Genomic DNA, 21047 nt, shown 5'->3' on the forward strand with positions numbered 1-21047 from the left:
CACATGTGTTATTCCTCTGGCTCTAAGCGGTGGCAATTGCAGAATCCGAGCGCACAGGGTCAGCGCTTTGCCTATTGATCAGTGTGCCCGCAGCCCCCCCCTACCCCAGCATCTGCTTCATTGGCTTCTCTCAGTGCCTGCTTCACTACATTAGAATAGAAATCCATAACCAGAGCTGTGCTCATCCAAGCAGGGGAAGAAACTAAATTAAATGGTATAAAACAATCTTGGATCAGGAGTTTGTGCCAATTCATCTTGATCTGAGATGTCACACCGGGCTTCTCTGTCTGAGCACCTGGACCAGGGGCAGCTCTGGCCAAAGTACACCGTGCTGAGATCATTCATTTGTCAGCCGTAGAACAGGCAGTGGTTAGCAATTCCCCTTCTGCAGAGGTCAGGCAGCAGAACAATCAGTGCAACCGCACAATGGAGCTTCCCTTTGAACCATTGTTATAGGGTATCATGCTTTCCTCTGGCCCTGGGGGGGAGGGGGACACGACCAAATTCCTGTGTCCAGCAGCCAATATTGAAGCATTAGTTGCTGCAAATCAAATCATATTTCAAGATTGCTCTTGTTTGACCCCATTGGAGATGGGAGCAGTGTAAGGCTGGGGGTAGGTGGAACGTGCATACAGTGTGCCATGACCGTTTCGTATGATCGTGGACATGTAACTCAATCAATTTGTTTTAATTTAAGAATGTTCTGTAATGTACGTATAAGTCTGCCGCTGGAAGAAAGGGGTTTGAACAAAACCTGTCATTTAGAGCTGACCGTGGTCTTCCGTGTTTATGCGTGCGTGTGAGTGTATATATACTGTATATTATTTTATAATGCACTGTGTTTTATATTGGACGCATCAATTTACATAGTGTTTCTTGTCCTTTATACTGGGCCCAGTGCTTCCTGATCTCTGTACTGGGCCCAGTGCTTCCTGATCTCTGTGCCGGGCCCAGTGCTTCCTGATCTCTGTGCCGGGCCCAGTGCTTCCTGATCTCTGTGCCGGGCCCAGTGCTTCCTGATCTCTGTGCCGGGCCCAGTGCTTCCTGATCTTTTATACTGGATCCAGTACCTCCTGTTCTTTATACCCTGCCCAGTGCTTCCTGATCTTTATACCAGACGCAGTGCCTAAGTTCTGCCCATAGGAACTGAGTGAGTGTCAGTATTCTTACAAAATGACATGGTTCACCCTAACCACGAGAGTACCAATCCAGGCAGCCATGTTGGATGCGCTGCATGGGATCCAGTTGTGTGAGTTAGGAAATGCATAAATGAAAACTGCCCAGATATTCCACAGTCTGTTTATCCTGCCCATAAAAGTACCAACTGAGGCTGCCATCCGGGGTGCACTACATAGGCTACAGGAGAAGACCATAATGTTGTGGTGTGGAGAGCAGACAGCGTGTGGGTGGTAACAACCGAATAGTAACAAAGGCGGTATAATGAGAACCATAAAAGGACAAAGTACAAAGATAGTAATAACACATATTGTTACGCCATAATGGTAAGAAGAACCAGAATACGCTGCAGGAGGGTGGGGTAATAGCAATTATGAGATCTAGGGGTACATTGGGAGGTCTATTGATGATGAGATGTTGCCCATAGCAACCAATCAGATTCTACTACTTATTTATTTAGCACCTTCCAGAATATAATGGCTAGAATCCTTTTAGTTGCTACGGGCAACATGTACAATTGAACTTCCATCTTAGTAAATTTTCCCCGTAGTGTTTGAGAAACGATTTCTTTTGAGATTAGAGAGTTTCCCAAAGTCCCAATTGGGTACCAGCTCTAGTCACAGCTCCGTGATCTGCCAGGCAGGTGGAAATGTCAGCATCAGATACTGTGTGTACAATGGAATGACTGCACCTGTGGGGAGGTGGTTTTCAAACCCCAGTTACACTTCCATGCATTATCCGAAATGCCTAAACTGCAGGCTTGAAGATGGCAGGCCAAACCTATGTGCTCAGATCTTCAGGATTATACCCTTCTGTAGGAGACACTGGCTCAGCGCAAGGGGCTTTTTAAGAGAACAGGCGGTCAGTGTCCGGGGCCTTCTCCTCTATGAGAGCAGAAGCGGCAGTGTTCTAGAGTCTGAGCGCTCAGACTCTTCTCCAGAAAAATGGCACCAGTGGAGAGATGACTCAATGCTTTATCGGACATGACAAACTTTAATCCAGTGGTCAGGGAACAGGGGTAAATGACCCCAAATGGGGTAAAAATGAAATTCCTGGGGGTAATGGATGGTTGCGCTGCCGAGACACAGCCAGGTAGGCATATCTATCTATATGCATGCCTAAGCTGTGTCTCGGCAGCGTGACCATTCATTACCCCCAGGAATTTCATGTAATTTTATATATAGAATGTATATATAGCTTCTACAGTATATGCATGCTCGGCTGTGTGTGTTACAGTACTGTAGTGTACAAGGACCTGATGCAGTGAAGTGCGGGCTGTGTGTGTTACAGTACTGTAGTGTAGAAGGACCTGACGCAGTGCAGTGCGGGCTGTGTGTGTTACGGTACTGTAGTGTACAAGGACCTGATGCAGTGCGGGCTGTGTGTTACAGTACTGTAGTGTACAAGGACCTGATGCAGTGAAGTGCGGGCTGTGTGTGTTACAGTACTGTAGTGTAGAAGGACCTGACGCAGTGCGGGCTGTGTGTTTGTTACAGTACTGTAGTGTACAAGGACGTGACGCAGTGCAGTGTGGGCTGTGTGTGTTACAGCACTGTAGTGTACAAGGACCTGACGCAGTGCAGTGCGAGCTGTGTGTGTTACAGTACTGTAGTGTACAAGGACCTGATGCAGTGCAGTGCGGGCTGTGTGTGTTACTGTACTGTAGTGTACAAGGACCTGATGCAGTGCAGTGCGGGCTGTGTGTGTTACTGTACTGTAGTGTACAAGGACCTGATGCAGTGCGGGCTGTGTTTGTTACAGTACTGTAGTGTACAAGGACCTGACGCAGTGCGGGCTGTGTGTTACAGTACTGTAGTGTACAAGGACATGACGCAGTACAGTGCGTCATGCCCTTGTGTATAACAGCGGCGCCGAGTTTCTTTGCCTGGTAATAGGCTCCTGTCAAGCTATACCTGTACCACCCACAGCCATACATGGTAGTAACCATCATCATCATTGGCCGCCAGGCTGTGTACCGTACTAGCAGGATATATCATCAGTTTCTGGGGGTACAGTGTGTATTACAATTATATGATTTCCTCTCTTTCAAATCAAGGGGGTAATGTTGGCGTATCTAAATATATATTGGGGTTTAAGGTAAAAAAGTTCCCTGACCCCTGCTCTAATCCGTCGCTCCGGGGGCATCCCCGGAGATGCTGGCTGCCCTATAGTTGTAGTCCTCTTGATGAAACGTCTGTATGGAAGGTTGTTTTGCTTGTCCATTAATAAGCTTTGTGTATTTTTTTATTTTTTGTTTCAGGTTGTCTCTCAAACCTTCCCCCTATAAAGAAAGTTTCTTATTCGTATGAGGAGAGGCGGAAGCAAGCCACCGCCATTGTCCTGCTGGGAGTGATCGGAGCAGAGTTCGGAGCAGAGATCGAGCCACCAAAACTGCTAACACGGCCGCGCAGCTCTAGCCAGATCCCGGAGGGTTTCGGGCTGACCAGCGGCGGCTCAAACTACTCGCTTGCTCGTCATACATGTAAGTGATGAATATACTGATTGTATTACTGAGTTTGTGGCCTTATCTGGAAGATTCTCTATAGTATAGGAGATCATATCAATGGACAGGTGCAAAATAGGTGATACAAGAAGTAAAAGTAGCCTGTTATAGAACATTGATTTATTCCTAAATTCACAACCAAATAATACAGGGTTTGTATAAATAGTAATGAGACCTATTTTTTTTCTGACGCGACTGTATGTAGCAGCGCGCATGCTCCAGGCGGGTTCTATGGAGGGGAAGTCAGCTTCAACACGCATCGAGCGTCAGTCACCTACGCGCTTCCGTGCGGTTCGTATTGTGGTTTTAGTGGACCCCTATCCCGAGGCTTAAAAATGCAACGTTCTATTGAACAGCGCTACGCCATTAAATCCTGTATTGGACTCAGGAAAATCGGCTATGGAGACGTTAGCCATGATCCAGGAAGTGTTCGGGGGTGAGAGCTTATCAAAAGCTGCTGTTTCATGACAATGCACCAAGCCACGCCAGCTACCTGGCCCGGAACGGCATCGCAACGCTTCCCCAGCCCCCCTACAGTACTAATCTGGCCACAGCTGGCTTTTTCCTATTCCCCCGAGTGAAGACAGCCCTCAAAGGACACCGCCATGGGACCGTAGCAGAGGTCAAAGGGGGGGGTGCATTCACCTGTTCGCTTGGCCGCGAACATACACAGCCTAGCGATCAGGTCTGAATCAGACTCTAATTCTCTGGCATTTCTAATCTGCCCACAAGGTGTGTAGTCCAATAGCAGATTTGCCTTTTAAATCTAATTTCTCAGGATTGATTGACGGGGCCTGATTGCAGTTCTCGTCTGTCATAACATTATTATTTAAAGATAGTCAGGAGCCGCGCTCGGCCTCTCCGACGCTTGTCAAATTTCTCTATGTAAACCAAACTATAATGGAAAATTGACATGCAGAATGAAGATCTGTATACAGAGAGTAAGTGTTTTATTGTACAACCTCACTCACTGATTACGCATTCTCTGTAAGCGCTGCATCATATGCTGTTGGAATCTAGGTAATGCCTTGCAAAAATTATTTCAGCTATTGATCTGGTAGAAAATAAAGGGTCATACTGAAGGGTTGGCAAAAACATGGAGGCCAAAATACAGAACATGTAAGAGGCCCAGCTGTAACTAAGGGGGGGGGGGGGGAATCCAGTTGTGATTAATTCATGGGCGCTAGTCATGCTTACCGACTTTTAAAGTTGCCTCTCCAGGAGAAGCCCAGAGAGGAGATCCAATGCTGCAGGGGGGGCGAGGACAAGGTTGATGTCACAAAGCCCCGCCCCCAATTCACATTACGTTTCGTGGGTCCATAGGGAGCGGGCAGGGCTAAATTCGCATTATTTTAATCCCTCTCCGCAGACCTGTGAATAACGGAATTTACTTCAGTGGCTCCAGGGGAGAGGGGACTTGTGTGCGGGTGCTTTGGGGAGCAAGTGGGAGACTTTCCCACCTTACCCACGGGAGGGAAACCTGATTTTCAGGCACCTCCTGACCATTCCAGGAGGGTATGAAGTATGGCTAGTAATTGTGGTTGTACTCCGCACCCACGACTCTGGCTCTGTAAGGTTGTCCAGTAGATCATCTCTATCTATCTATCTACAGTAGTGTCCTTTTTGTGTATCTCCGAAACACTGTGAGTGAAACTGCATCTCACACATGCACATACACAGAGGCAATCACAGGGTTGAAGACTAGCTTTCGAAGCATTTGCTTCAAGCGGGCTTACTAGTTTAAAACATAGTTGCCCATCCTGCAGGAGAATCCCTGAAATAGCAGCAATCTCCCTCTCTCCCTCATTAGTTTAGCAATCTCCCTCATTTCACCTAGCCCACATTACACTGTTACATTTTTGGGATAAAAAAGGAATGAGATATAGATACATTTACATTACAGTATAGTAACTCTTATTAACTGCTTTGGGGCTCATCTACATTTGGATAGAAGTAATTTTATAATGATGTAGCAGTACACACCCACTCTTCTAGGTGCCACGTTCACAATCTCTTTTCACAATCTCTTCTTATATAAATTAGGTACTTGTATACTATAACGGCTCCCACAATGGGCATCGCACAGGGAAAAATCGCATCGCATGCAATGTCATTTTTCACAGAAATCATGGACATGTGTTCAAATCATGTAAAATGCTCCCCAAATGTCATTTTTCACACTATCACCCCCACTATCAACGCCAACCCGAAGCGTGGCGAGCGCAGCGGTACGCGTCCTACGACCTCTTCATACCCCCACTATCCACGTCGGCGTGGAGTTGAGAATGGAAAGTGAGGCGAGCGCAGCGAGCCACCGAGCCCAAAGCGTGGCGAGCGCACGCGGATACCTGTGAAGCCCGCGAGGGGACACTGATAGCTGTGAAGGTATCCGCGTCCCCTCGCGGGGCTCGCTGCTACCGACTATAATCTCCCTGAAACTAGTTTTCAAAAGTAGGCAAGCATGGTTTAAAATACATGTGTATCCATGCACTTACTTTAGAACAGGCATGTCCAACGTGTGGCCCTCCAGCTGTTGTGAAACTAGACATCCCAGCATGCCTTGCCATACTTTTGCTATTAGGGAATGCTAAAACTATGGCAAGGCATGCTGGGATGTGTAGTTTCACAACAGCTGGAGGGCCGCAGGTTGGACATGCCTGCTTTAGAACAAAAAGAACAAAAAAATGTGTATATTCCATTGTCCCATATAAAGGGCATGTTTAAGCGTTGTTCAGTTCCTTGTAGAAATGGAAGTACATCTGAGCGTAGACTCATTTATGATTGTGGAATGAAATTGATCTTGCTTTCACTTTTGATTCACTGAGTATAGACTTTGAGAGGAGAGAACTCTGCACTGTTTGTGGGTGTGTGTACTCGAGCGAATCCCCCATATGTGTACATACAGTACGGTTCTCTCACCTAGGGATGGCCATCGACCATCGAAAATCATACTTTTGCCATCGATGGGGAAGAACCAGATGCCATCGATGGAGCAGCAAAACGATGTTTTGCTTTTTTTTTTTAGCAAAATGCCGGGACACGGAACATAGCTCCGCCCCAGCCACCCGCGAAGCCCCACCCCCGTGTTTTGATTGGCCCACAGGCCAATCAATCAAACACAATGGATGACCATATGTAAAAATGTACACTATGTATTGCATAGTTTACCACTATCGATGGCCAGTTGCAGAATTGCCATCGATGATCTACTCTCGCCATAGATGTCCCGTCACATTCCTATAAGATGTCTTCTTCTATTCTACATTGTTGCAGCGGGTGCATTGCATTAGGGCCCCTGAGAACTAAGGGACCCGCTGCTGTACCTGTGTTGGGGTGGATGATGAGGCCCCAAATTCTATTTTTGTGGATAAAGCTCCCATTGTGGCAATGAATATTAAGTGCTAACTGAATCCGGTGCCACACTTGCGCCATACTTACCTACATTCTGGCTGCGCTTTCCGGGAGAGGGCAGCCAGCTCAGAGGGGGCGAGGCCGTGGGAGTGAAAAGGGGTGGGAGCGGAGCCGCATGAGTGGCTACTTGTTTGGGGGCTTGGCCAGAGCGATTGCACAGTTTTAGCCATGCCCCCAGACGTGCAATGCAGTTTTTAAGGCATTGCACTGCGGTGGGCGGGGCTAAAACAGCGCAATTCACGCTGGGGGGGGTGTTTGCGGGAGCTGGGTGGCTTCCCCGGGAGGGTTGCCCCTCTTTCCGGGGGGCCGGAAGGGGCACCCTGACTTGCGCTCATAATATAATGAATGGTAAGGTTTTTGCTATTTATTATACTCTTAACTTTTCCTATCCGTCTACATAGGGTAGGCAAGGGTCGATGTGAGTTTTTCACAGTTTTTTTTTTATTCTTAACATCGCATGGCTTGCTACGCTCAGAACACTATTTTATTCTCCCACCTTGCTGTAGTGGATGGTAGAGTATGAAATACCACTTCTCGGCACGTGTCGACTCAAAAAAACGTGAAAAACTCACGTTGACATTTGACTGTCAACTTTCCCATTGTTGAACTAGTGCTTTTGTCAACCTTCCAACCCTGTCGACCTTAGCCATGTTGACTTATTTAAGGTTTCGACCTAAGCCCTGTTGACTTGAAGTGGCCGACTGTCAACGTAAAGACCATTTCCATGGGTGTATCTTTTTTGTTTGTGTTTGTTTATGTTTGCAGTTATTGCTGTGACTGTTATTTGATTCATATATAACTTTGTCTTTTAGGGTTTTTTATTTTAATTTAATCTATACTGTATGTGTGACTGTTAGAGCGAGTTATATAAAGGTCCATGTGGAAATATATATATAAATATATATATATATATATATATCCGTAGTAGACTGATTCCCCCCCCTAAACATAAAAGTGTGAAATGAATTCATTCCCGAGCCAACTGCTCAGGTTTATGTTGTCACCTTTAAGTACCTACTTGGCAATGCTGCGCTGCCATTCCTCTCGCGTGTCCCGCTCAGCAGCAGTCTCTGCCCGCCACAGCACTTGCTTTATATCGCTCGCTGACTTGGGCAGCGTTTTGCATCCACAGTAACTCAAGATAGCAATCGTTAGATTAACTGCATATCTGTCCTGTTCCTCCCCAGTGTGTACTCTGCATCATAAAATATTTGTGGCCCTGTAAATAAATAAAAATAAGCGGCGAGTCCTAAAACCGTACCCTTTCTCACAATCCAGATTCTTACAACACTTTAATCATCTTTACATGCTCTGATTTATATTAATTGCATCCCGCCTGCTTTCGCTGCCTCACATAATACATAGATTTTTATAATATCTCTCCAAAGATACGTGTTCAGCATTTTCACGTGTGTGTTTTTTTCTTCTTCTCCTTTATTCAAAAATCTAAACATGACATCGTCGGCTTCGCTTAAATGAAAGGTTAAGACCCTCCAATAAACCCATCGCTGTTAATGCAGCCGCCGGGCGGTGGCGCAGAACTGACGAGTGTTCTAGAAGGTGCATTACCCCGATTGTCCCGCTCCAGATAATGGACTAAGAGGTTAAGAGCAGGAACCTCTGCAGCTCCAATCTGCAGAGCTTTTCGCCGGGCTAATTACCTAGTTACTGCGCTGACTCTAATGTGACATGTTTATTGCCTTAACTAACAACTCATTAGCTCCGTTGATGTTTTTGTCAATATTAATTCCTTCATTTAAGCCGAGTCAAAGTTTAAACAAAGATGTCCTGGCTGAAAAGTGGGCAGAATCTCAACAAATCCTGAACGTGTTTCTTCTTTCCCGTTCCGTAATGGATCACCCTCTGCCAGTGCCAGAGTCATTTCAGATCATTGACCCCGGTGATGGCGGAATCCAGTCATCTGATTGTGCTAATGTTACCGGTGTTTTTATACTTGGACCATAGAACAGAATCCGAGGGATAGGGTCGCTAGGTCTATATATGTTAGGTTTACCGTTAAAGGTCAACAGAGCTTAGTTCGGCACGTGAAATAGGTCGACAATGGGAAATGCAACAGCCAAAAGGTTGACATGAATTTTGATTATTTTTTTGGAGCCGACTTATCATCCACATATGGTGTCCATTTCGACTTAATTCGAAATTTAGGACAAAAATAATGAAAAACACATGTCGACCTTCCCATTGTCAACCTAATGCTTGTGTCGACTTTATCCATATTGGCCTATTTCTTGTGTCGACCTACAGTAAGCCCTGTTGGCCATTGTTTGTCGGCCTTATGACCCATACTCGAATCAGATGCCAATCTATAACCTTCGGCCATCAGAGACCCCCACAGACAGCCTCCTCGTTCCCTGGACTAGCGTGTGGTGCAAGGCATATGACTGCACTAAATTCATCATTCTGCCACTAATCCAAACTGTAGGATATATTTCATCAATGTCACTAAGTGGGCAGAGCAAAGAGTTTGGCTGTGTTTGTGTCATTGCCATATGCCCCTGCTTGCCTTGCATTCATGTCTGCAGCCTTCTAGGAGAATCCGGGGCGGACCCTTCGGGAATAATGAGGTGTTAGCTTTGCAGGTAATGCTTTTTCCCCCACAAATAGAATTATAATTTGAATATTTACTAATAATGGCACGCAGATTTCTTTAATACCGCTTTCACACTGCCAAAACGTTTCAAAAAACTTTTTTTTTTAAACGGTATTTAAAACGGTCTGAGCCATCACATTGCAGTAGATTACCGTTTTAAATACCGTTTAAGTACCGTTCACATCAGTCAACCAGTTTAATCCCCTGAACAAGTTTCAAGGCAGAATGCAGGGGCCAGCCTATCACAGGTCTGTAATCTGTTGTTTTTTTACTAAATACCGTTTCAGAGCCATTCTCACTGCATAAAAAGCATCTCTGAAACGTGTAGGACTCTGCTTTTTAAACGTTTTGCAATACCGGTTATCTTTAACCGGTAAATCAACTCTGGCGCTTTCCCACTGCAGCCTTAAACATTTTGAAATGGGAGAAAACCGGCAATATACCGTTTAATAAGTGCAGTGTGAAAGGGGTATAACTGTAATTTATATATTGTATGCATAGTACAGTACAAAGCACTTTTTCAAAAGTCTGTCAATCATTCATATCGTGACCTAAAATCTATATTCTCTGCCGCATGTACAGTACACACATATACAGTACACTAGGGTCAGTTTTTGTCAGAAGCCATTTAACCCACCAGTATGTTTGTGGATTGTTGGTGGAAATTTACCCTCTGGACAAACAAATAAGCAAACAAAACCTTATCCGTGACTTCAGCGCTAGGAGACGGGAATGCTAACCGTAACGCCTCTGTGCAGCCCTCGTACTGACGTTACCAGAGCAGTCGGCAGAATTTGATGCATAATCTAACTTACCAATAATGGCAGATGGAACAGTGGTAGAGGTGAATACTACAGATGGTTACATATTAGACAACATTGCAAAGATACAGTGGGGCAGATGTATTAACCAGCGTTAAGTGCAAAAATGCACTTAACGCTGGTTAACTGGGGGGGATTACGTCTGTCCCTAATGTATTGCTAGTGACAGCCCACCGAGTTACGCTCGGCGGGGCTGTCCCTGCAATCCCCCCCAGGGATTAACGGCCGGGGCGATGTATTAACAGCCTTCAAGGCGTTAATTCGCCCCGGCCGCTTCGCCAGCTCAGGGCTAGCGTTGTCCTATCCCCCACTGTGGGGACAATGCTAGCCCTGCTTCTGGCTAGGACTGCGCTGGAGATCTCGTGTTTTTTGCGAGATCTCGCGCATGCCCAGTAAACCGGGCAGGGGGGGCGACGGCGAGTGCGCATGTGCGGGGCGGCGAGGGAGCCGATAAGGAGAGCCGTTAACGCTGGGGATAACGGCTCTCCTTATCGTCATGGGGGATGTTAATACATCTCCCCATAACGAGTGCCCGCTTCTCCTCGTTATGCAGGAGAAGCGGGACTCGTTATTTCACAAACGTAACAAGCTTAATGATGCATCTGCCCCAGTGTTGTCAACAATTTCCCTAGAACTCCCTGACAAATTACAGTATATAGTACATACACACAATTTTACAAACATTGGGGCAGATGTATCATTAAGCTTGTTACGTTTGTGAAATAACGAGTCCCGCTTCTCCTGCATAACGAGGAGAAGCGGGCACTCGTTATGGGGAGATGTATTAACATCCCCCAAGCCGATAAGGAGAGCCGTTATGCCCAGCGTTAACGGCTCTCCTTATCGGCTCCCTCGCCGCCCCGCACATGCGCACTCCCCGTCGCCCCCCCTGCCCGGCTTACTGGGCATGCGCGAGATCTCGCAAAAACCGCGAGATCTCCAGCGCAGCCCAAGCCAGACGCAGGGCTAGCGTTGTCCCCATAGTGGGGGATAGGACAACGCTAGCCCTGAGCTGGCGAAGCGGCCGGGGCGAATTAACGCCTTGAAGGCTGTTAATACATCGCCCCGGCCGTTAATCCCTGGGGGGGATTGCAGGGACAGCCCCGCCGAGCGTAACTCGGCGGGCTGTCACTAGCGCACGTTAGGTGCGCTAGTAATACATTAGGGACACAGGTAATCCCCCCCAGTTAACCAGCGTTAAGTGCATTTTTGCACTTATTGCTGGTTAATACATCTGCCCCAATATTGTTAAGTGGCCACATCCAGGAGCATACTGTCATTGAGTATATAGTCCGGATTGAGCCATATGTTCTACCGAAATGGGGGGTGCTAACGACCTGTGGGAGCGCACATTGCTGTGTTAATTTTGTCAACGGAAATGTAGTCTAAAACTATTCGTTGATTAAGGTTTTTTCTGTGACGATAACAAAAATAGGAATTTTTTAAGAACGATAATGTTGACTAAACATTCGTCCATGTCGTCATGACTAAAATTGATTAGGCGAGAATGCTGTGTCATCTTCGTCAGGACACTTGAGTGATTGATTTTTTTTGATTCTTTAAATAATAATACTGTATTTTATACAGTGTTCCTCTCTGGCCCTAGATTTACTTACTTGCACTGCGGCTACACAACAACTCTTTGTCATGAGAATCACTCTGTCAGTTTATATAGCTGGCTAATTACAGTAGTTACCATTAGTTACCGTTGTATTTTTTTTAATTAAAAAACAAAACAAAAAATTGTATTCTCGAATTGATATCTGCAGAAAATAAATGACCCGCTGTGAAGGATATAGCATGATTGTTGCACTTGTTTGATACCTAGATTATTAAACACATAGGCCCTTATTCTGATCAGTGCGGATATTCCCGCTTGCGTACGGGCCGCCGATGTTTATCGTCTGCGCATGTGCAGAGGTCACTCTGCGCATGTGCAGGCGATTTCGCCGCATGGATTCTTTATACGCCGCACAGGGGGCGTAGAGGGGCGTGAGGGGCTACTTAGCCTCATTACCCTATGCATACGCCCCGCGTTGCATGGGCGTTCCCATGCAAACGCGGGGCGTATGCATGGTAATGAAGCCGTGACGCGTGGGTACGGGGCGGGCATCTGACATCGCCGGATGTCAGCTGCCCGCCCCCATACAAGATTTCACACGGACAAGTGTCCGTGTGGTCTTGTGTTGCGGGACCTGGTGGAGCGTGCGGCCCTGCATTCGATGTTCAGCGACCATCGAATGCAGGGGCTGCTCCCACCATGGAGGAGGCGTATCCCCGTCCACATTCATGCGGACCGCCACATATCCGCGTACGGACGGAGGTGGCGATCCGTATGGAAGGCGGGGATTCGCCAAGACGGACATCACCGCATATTTCTGATCGGGCCGCACCGATCAGAATAAGGGCCATAGTGAGAGGTATACAAAGTATTCAAGGGAATGATAGAGAAATGATCTGCAGCAAAATCTATGACCGCATCAATAAACTGAAAAACTATGACTAAATCAATGACTAAAGTAAAAAATTTTGACAAAAATGTGAATTTTAATTTCGTCAAATTTAAGGAAAGTGACTAAGACTAGAACTAAATTAAAAAAACGGTACTTGTGTAGTTTCACGGTGGCAGTTACGTAGTCAGCGTAGTGTCCCTGTCAGAATCAGCGTAGTGTTCCCACGGCCAGCGTAGTTATCGTAGTCAGCGTCCCTGTCAATATCAGTGTCGTGTTCCCGTAGTCAGTCAGCATTACGCAGTTAGCGTAGTCAATCAGCATTGTGTCAGTTATGGCTGCCGAACCATTAACCCTCTTCAACCTGCCGCAGACGGAGGAGGAGTCTGTGGAGTTTTTACGCCACCACTTGCTTCCAGAGACACAGACCTGTGTCAAAGGGCATCCTATGAGGCTCAATGTAAAGGAGAGTATGTGGCGCTGCCACATAAGCTGTGGGAAGAAGGTCAGTCTCCAGGCCGCACAAAGGTTTCACAGATGTCACCTGACATTTCTGACCGTTCTGTGGTTCATATTTTCGTGGGCGGAGGAGCTGACAAGCATTCAATTTTGTGAGCGCCACCTCATGATTTCAAACAAAAACGCTGTATATAACAACTTTATGCGGGAGGCGTGTACCCTCGATTTGATGTCGCAGCCCCAACCCTGGATTGGCGGATCCGGCAAAATTGTCGAGGTGTCCCATCTGTAGCTCCCTGCCTACTGCATTGCGGAGATCACAGGCGGTACAGTAAATGGGGAGGTCACAGTGGCATGTGGGTAATCTGGGGGGTGAGGTACAGTACATGGGTGGTCATAGTGGCATGTGGGTGGTCTGTATGGTATAGTGAGGTACAGTACATGGGGAGGTCACAGTGGTATGTGGGTGGTCTGTATGGTATAGGGTGGTACAGTATATGGGGAGGTCACAGTGGCTTGTGGGTAGTCTGTATGGTATAGTGAAGTACAGTACATGGGGAGGTCACAGTGGCATGTGGGTAATCTGTGGGGTGAGGTACAGTACATGGGGAGGTCACAGTGGCATGTGGGTGGTCTGTATGGTATAGGGCAGTACAGTACATGGGGAGGTCACAGTGGCATGTGGGTGGTCTGTATGATATAGGGCGGTACAGTACATGGGAAGGTCACAGTGGCATGTGGGTGGTCTGTATGGTATAGGGTGGTACAGTACATGGGGAGGTCACAGTGGCTTGTGGGTGGTCTGTATGGTATAGGGTGGTACAGTACAGGGGGAGGTCACAGTGGCATGTGGGTGGACTGTATGGTATAGTGAGGTACAGTACATGGGGAGGTCACAGTGGCATGTGGGTGGTCTGTATGGTATAGGGTGGTACAGTATATGGGGAGGTCACAGTGGCTTGTGGGTAGTCTGTATTGTATAGTGAAGTACAGTACATGGGGAGGTCCCAGTGGCATGTGGGTGGTCTGTATGGTATAGGGTGGTACAGTATATGGGGAGGTCACAGTGGCATGTGGGTAGTCTGTATTGTATAGTGAAGTACAGTACATGGGGAGGTCACAGTGGCATGTGGGTAATCTGTGGGGTGAGGTACAGTACATGGGGAGGTCACAGTGGCATGTGGGTGGTCTGTATGGTATAGGGCAGTACAGTACATGGGGAGGTAACAGTGGCATGTGGGTGGTCTGTATGGTATAGTGAGGTACAGTACATGGGGAGGTCACAGTGGCATGTGGGTGGTCTGTTTGGTATAGGGCGATACAGTACATGGGAAGGTCACAGTGGCATGTGGGTGGTCTGTATGGTATAGGGCGGTACAGTACACGGGGAGGTCACAGTGACATGTGGGTGGTCTGTATGGTATAGGGCGGTACAGTACATGGGGAGGTCACAGTGACATTCGGGTGGTCTGTATGGTACAGTGAGGTACAGTACATGGGGAGGTCACAGTGGCATGTGGGTGGTCTGTATGGTATAGGGTGGTACAGTACATGGGGAGGTCACAGTAGCATGTGGGTGGTCTGTATGGTATGGGGAGGTCACAGTAGCATGTGGGTGGTCTGTATGGTATGGGGAGGTCACAGTAGCATGTGGGTGGTCTGTATGGTATGGGGAGGTCACAGTAGCATGTGGGTGGTCTGTATGGTATGGGGAGGTCAGAGTAGCATGTGGGTGGTCTGTTTGGTATAGGGTGGTACAGTACATGGGAAGGTCACAGTGGCATGTGGGTGGTCTGTTTGGTATAGGGTGGTACAGTACATGGGAAGGTCACAGTGGCATGTGGGTGGTCTGTTTGGTATAGGGTGGTACAGTACATGGGAAGGTCACAGTGGCATGTGGGTGGTCTGTATGGTATAGGGCGGTACAGTACATGGGGAGGTCACAGTGACATGTGGGTGGTCTGTATGGTATAGTGAATTACAGTACACGGGGAGGTAACAGTGGCATGTGGGTGGTCTGTATGGTATAGGGTGGTACAGTACATGGGGAGGTCACAGTAGCATGTGGGTGGTCTGGGGAGGTCACAGTAGCATGTGGGTGGTCTGTATGGTATGGGGAGGTCACAGTAGCATGTGAGGTGAGGTGATAAGGAGAGTCATGTAGGATAATATGTTTATTATAAATTCCTGTCCCATCTGTAGCTCCCCGACTACCACATTGTGGAGGTCACAGTGGCATGTGGGTGGTCTGTATGGTATAGGGCAGTACAGTACATGGGGAGGTAACAGTGGCATGTGGGTGGTCTGTATGGTATAGTGAGGTACAGTACATGGGGAGGTCACAGTGGCATGTGGGTGGTCTGTTTGGTATAGGGCGGTACAGTACACGGGGAGGTCACAGTGACATGTGGGTGGTCTGTATGGTATAGGGCGGTACAGTACATGGGGAGGTCACAGTGACATTCGGGTGGTCTGTATGGTATAGTGAGGTACAGTACATGGGGAGGTAACAGTGGCATGTGGGTGGTCTGTATGGTACAGTGAGGTACAGTACATGGGGAGGTCACAGTGGCATGTGGGTGGTCTGTATGGTATAGGGTGGTACAGTACATGGGGAGGTCACAGTAGCATGTGGGTGGTCTGTATGGTATGGGGAGGTCACAGTAGCATGTGGGTGGTCTGTATGGTATGGGGAGGTCACAGTAGCATGTGGGTGGTCTGTATGGTATGGAGAGGTCAGAGTAGCATGTGGGTGGTCTGTTTGGTATAGGGTGGTACAGTACATGGGAAGGTCACAGTGGCATGTGGGTGGTCTGTTTGGTATAGGGTGGTACAGTACATGGGAAGGTCACAGTGGCATGTGGGTGGTCTGTTTGGTATAGGGTGGTACAGTTCATGGGAAGATCACAGTGGCATGTGGGTGGTCTGTATGGTATAGGGCGGTACAGTACATGGGGAGGTCACAGTGACATGTGGGTGGTCTGTATGGTATAGTGAATTACAGTACACGGGGAGGTAACAGTGGCATGTGGGTGGTCTGTATGGTATAGGGTGGTACAGTACATGGGGAGGTCACAGTAGCATGTGGGTGGTCTGTATGGTATGGGGAGGTCACAGTAGCATGTGGGTGGTCTGTATGGTATGGGGAAGTCACAGTAGCATGTGGGTAATCTGTGGGGTGAGGTACAGTACATGGGGAGGTCACAGTGGCATGTGGGTGGTCTGTATGGTATAGGGCAGTACAGTACATGGGGAGGTCACAGTGGCATGTGGGTGGTCTGTTTGGTATAGGGCGATACAGTACATGGGAAGGTCACAGTGGCATGTGGGTGGTCTGTATGGTATAGGGCGGTACAGTACATGGGGAGGTCACAGTGACATGTGGGTGGTCTGTATGGTATAGTGAATTACAGTACACGGGGAGGTAACAGTGGCATGTGGGTGGTCTGTATGGTATAGGGTGGTACAGTACATGGGGAGGTCACAGTAGCATGTGGGTGGTCTGTATGGTATGGGGAGGTCACAGTAGCATGTGGGTGGTCTGTATGGTATGGGGAGGTCACAGTAGCATGTGAGGTGAGGTGATAAGGAGAGTCATGTAGGATAATATGTTTATTATAAATTCCTGTCCCATCTGTAGCTCCCCGACTACCACATTGTGGAGATCACGGATCTGACGCCAGCCTTCCGCAAGCCGTAGTCGGTGAAGGGTTTTAATGTGTTCTATTTATCAACACATTTAAATATGTAGCCACTTATTACTAATTCATTGGGCACTTGCTTCCGTAGCATGAATCATGATGCATCGCTGTAGAATTGAAGGCAGTGTAGTAAGTAATCCCATATGAATGCAGTAGTAATTTACCTATTCATTAAATAGTGTTCTGTGTGTTACCTTCTTGTCTGCTGCTCAGCTAATCTCCTCTCACGCCAACACACACACAATCTCCGCTCCAACACATGCAAAACACTAACCCACACTCCAACACAATCCGGTCCATGACACCATCTCCCGTGGCAACCATGCAGACAAATAGCGAAAATTGAGGCTTTATGCATTTTCTTTCCCATGTCTTGAAAGTATTGATTTTGCTTTCTATTTTGAAGCATTCGGAGCCATCCCTGGAATGTTGTGCGACAGGGAACGGTGCTGCAGTGTGAAGCAGCAGCCAGTGGTTTCACTGCTTAGGACTGTCCCTACACCATGCATTTATGTGCATTGCGATTATAACACAAATTACATACAGTGACATGAAGTAGAGGAGTTTACAGATAGAGCCATCCTCATCTAGCCCTTTAATAGGATTAAGTGGGCCAAACCTGTCAGATTTAATCCTACGCTAATTCTCCACTGTATTGTTCTATGTATTGTATTGCAGCTGAGAACAATAGGCCTTGGTGAGCCATGGCTCACCATGGCTATCCGGAGATGGCTAGCTGAAGAAGGCTCCAGCTGTACATAAGATGCACAGAACACTTCCCAAAAATAGGTTGCGGCTAGTTCCCATTCGCCGTAAGGACCTGGGGAGAGGAGGAGCAAGGGCCACAACTGTAGTAACTGGTTACATGGGATATGGTCACTAGGTCGACACTATGAAGATCGACAGGGCTTAGGTTAACACGTGACCTACAGGAGGTCGACATGGCTAAGGTCTTAAGGGTTGTAACGTCGTCACAAGCATTGGGTCGAGAGTCAAAAGGTCGACATGAGTTTTTCACGTGTTTTTGAAGCAACTTTTTCTGTTTTCAACTATTTCATAGCCTACCATCTACTCGGGCGTGTAGGGATAATATAATTGTGTGCCGAGTGCAGAAAACCATGCGAGGGGACGTGGTACACTGACACGGTATCCATATCGGCTTACGTCGAAATTCAGGACAAAAAGACATGAAAAACTTCCCATTGTCAATCTAATGCTTGTGTTGACCTTCCGACCCTGCCGATCTTAGCCATGTCAACCTAAGCCCTCTCAACCTTAAGTGGTCTACCTAATGTATGTCGACCATCATGCAGTCGGCCCTGTGACCCAGAACCGGTTAGATAAGTGTTCTCGCAAGCTATGTAGCACCATTGTAATCTGCTAGTAATAAAGCAGCCATTGGGGAGTGGTGTTTCTTGCCAGTCCCTAGCAGTTGCTTTATTACTTTTGCGGTGGTGCGGAGCGGTTGGTTTAAGAAGACATAGGGGTGATATCACAAGCTTTCTAAAGAGTGGGGAAGCTGCCCATGGCAACCAATCAACTTCTTGCAAGCATTTGCTAATGTTCATGTGGAAACATCGCAGCATAGACGGCGCATCGATTGTGCCCGCAACAGATATGCTCGTGTACGTGCACACGTTCCATTCATTAATATAGGAGCCATTCATTCCTCTTCGCAGCTTGGCTCATAGTGAGTGCTGTGATGCGTATGCCCGTGCATATTCATCGCAACTGTGCCCTCACCCCAATATCCCCCACACAATAACCCAGAAGTCGCCTTTTGCAGCGTGTCACAGGCCACCTCCTCCTCCCCACGACTGTGGTGCTGCTGTCTCCGTCCTCCTGGCTCCTGAAACTACATCCCCCCCCCTTCCCCGGTACCTGGCTGCTGGTACCACCACTCCCAAAAGGGGAGTTCACAAGTATGTACGTGTAGTTCGAGACACGCACAACAGAAGAGGATCAGCCCAGTTATCCAGATAGCACCCTGGCCCCTTCCGCTGACTACACATCGACAGGGGATTTTGGGGATGTAGAGGACTTGGAAGTTAACGGATTAACCTCTTAGGCCCTGCGTTGCCGTGGGTGTAGTATATACCTAACCAATTTGATGCCCTAGGCAAGATTTTGTCTGATGCCCCCTAGACCCGCTGATCTTGACCCATCACCCACTCCCATCACCCCTCAACTATAGCAATCCTCGTCTAGCTAGACATTTTGGTGCTCTGTTCCAGCAAGACCCTAATATTTTAAATATTGAAAAGAAGGATGAGGTCTTGCTGGGAAGGGGTGTTACCATACAATAGTACCAAATCAAATTATATCACACAGTACTGCAACCTTATTCACATTACATCACATGCTAGTGTCCCTTATTCACATAACATCACATCCTGGTATCCCTTATTCACATTACATCACATGATCGTATCTCTTATTCACATTACATCACATGCTAGTATCCCTTATTCACATTACATCACATGCTAGTGTCCCTTATTCACATTACATCACATGCTAGTATCCATTATTCATATTCCATCACATGATAGTATTCCTTATTCACATTACATCACATGATCGTATCCCTTATTCACATAACATCACATGATTGTGTCCCTTATTCATGATACCCCACACAGTAGTACCGCTTTACCTTATACACGTTACGCCCGTCCCAGTCCACCGCTGTCAAGTTGAGCCATCCCTTGGCACAGAATGCATGCCCCTAGGCATTTCAAATGCCCTAGACAGATAGAATGTTATTAACATTCTATCTGTTATCTTCTAGCGCAGGCCTGACCAACCTGTGCCTCTCTAACTGTGAAACTACAAGTCCCAGCATTCCTTGCCAAAGTTTTGCTATAAGGTAATGCTAAAACTGCTTGCAATTTACAATATTATCACCATTGTGCTCTGGAAAATGTGACCATTGGTGAACTCTTCCTGTGCACCTGCTGGGTGACCTGGAGCATGTGATCTGCTGGTTGATCCAGAAACTGTGACAGTTATTTGCAACCACCCACTAAGCAGGGATTCTTTTGAAATTCGAATCCTAAAGGGGTCAACTGTTCCAACCCAGCAAACCATTATCCGTTTGAAACCGGGTACATTAACTAGTATAGCTTCAGACCATTGTAAGGCATTAATATGTTTTTACACACATGGTATATGGCAATAAATAATTGAATGTCCATCATGACGGTCACAGCTGTGTACTGCGTTCTGTAGATGAAGGACTTTTAGCAGTACCTAGAATTTCCCATAATTCATCTGAGGATCAAGCTTTTAGCCGTGTGGCTCTGACTCTATGGAACTCACTTACACGCACAGTTTGAGAGACCCCCACTCTAGAATCCTTCAATAACAGATCCAAGACTTTCCTGTTTACTCAAGCATTTTCGTAATTCCTTTAAATATAGTGTATGAAATGCTTTTCTGTACGTCAGTGTTCCTGTACTGTATTACATTCATTCTATCTGTTAAGCGCCTTGAGGACTATTGGAGAAAGAGCGCTATATAAATAAAATAATACATTAATATGAATTAATGCATGAGCAATGTCCTTCTGACCCTCCTTATTGTACACTGTCCCATTTCTAGTCATTGCACCACAATACCACGTATTCCTACCATTGTCCTCCGGGAATAATACAGGAATGTTAATTTAGAGAGTCTGCTGACCATGACCTTGCTGGTAATCCCTGCCCCAAGCATGTAATTCATGTACCCCAAAGACACTTCTAAATAGTGTATAGAACCAAGGCAAATGCAAGCCTGCAGTAAAAATCAAGGATGGTTTCCATCTTGTGTATTGGGAAAAAAAAAATAAGACTTCTGGTTCTGCTTTCGAGCTCTTCCATCGGAATAACCTTCAAGGCTTCTTTTAAATGCCAAGTGAGACCGTCCTGAGAT

At 47.0% G+C, this 21047-nt stretch overlaps 1 protein-coding gene across 2 annotated transcripts in view; it reads left to right on the forward strand.

The window, feature by feature from the left end:
- WDR7 (WD repeat domain 7) overlaps positions 1 to 21047 on the forward strand; it is a 298065-nt gene that overhangs the window by 177313 nt on the left and 99705 nt on the right. For both annotated transcript variants that reach the window (XM_083155233.1, XM_083155236.1), the window contains one exon: positions 3437 to 3658. In XM_083155233.1, the coding sequence (XP_083011359.1) occupies positions 3437 to 3658 (222 nt within the window). The remainder of the gene's footprint in view (positions 1 to 3436; positions 3659 to 21047) is intronic.

This window comes from Crinia signifera, chromosome 1, assembly GCF_055691185.1.
Source record: "Crinia signifera chromosome 1, ASM5569118v1, whole genome shotgun sequence".
In the NCBI taxonomy this organism is placed as follows: Eukaryota; Metazoa; Chordata; class Amphibia; order Anura; family Myobatrachidae; genus Crinia; species Crinia signifera.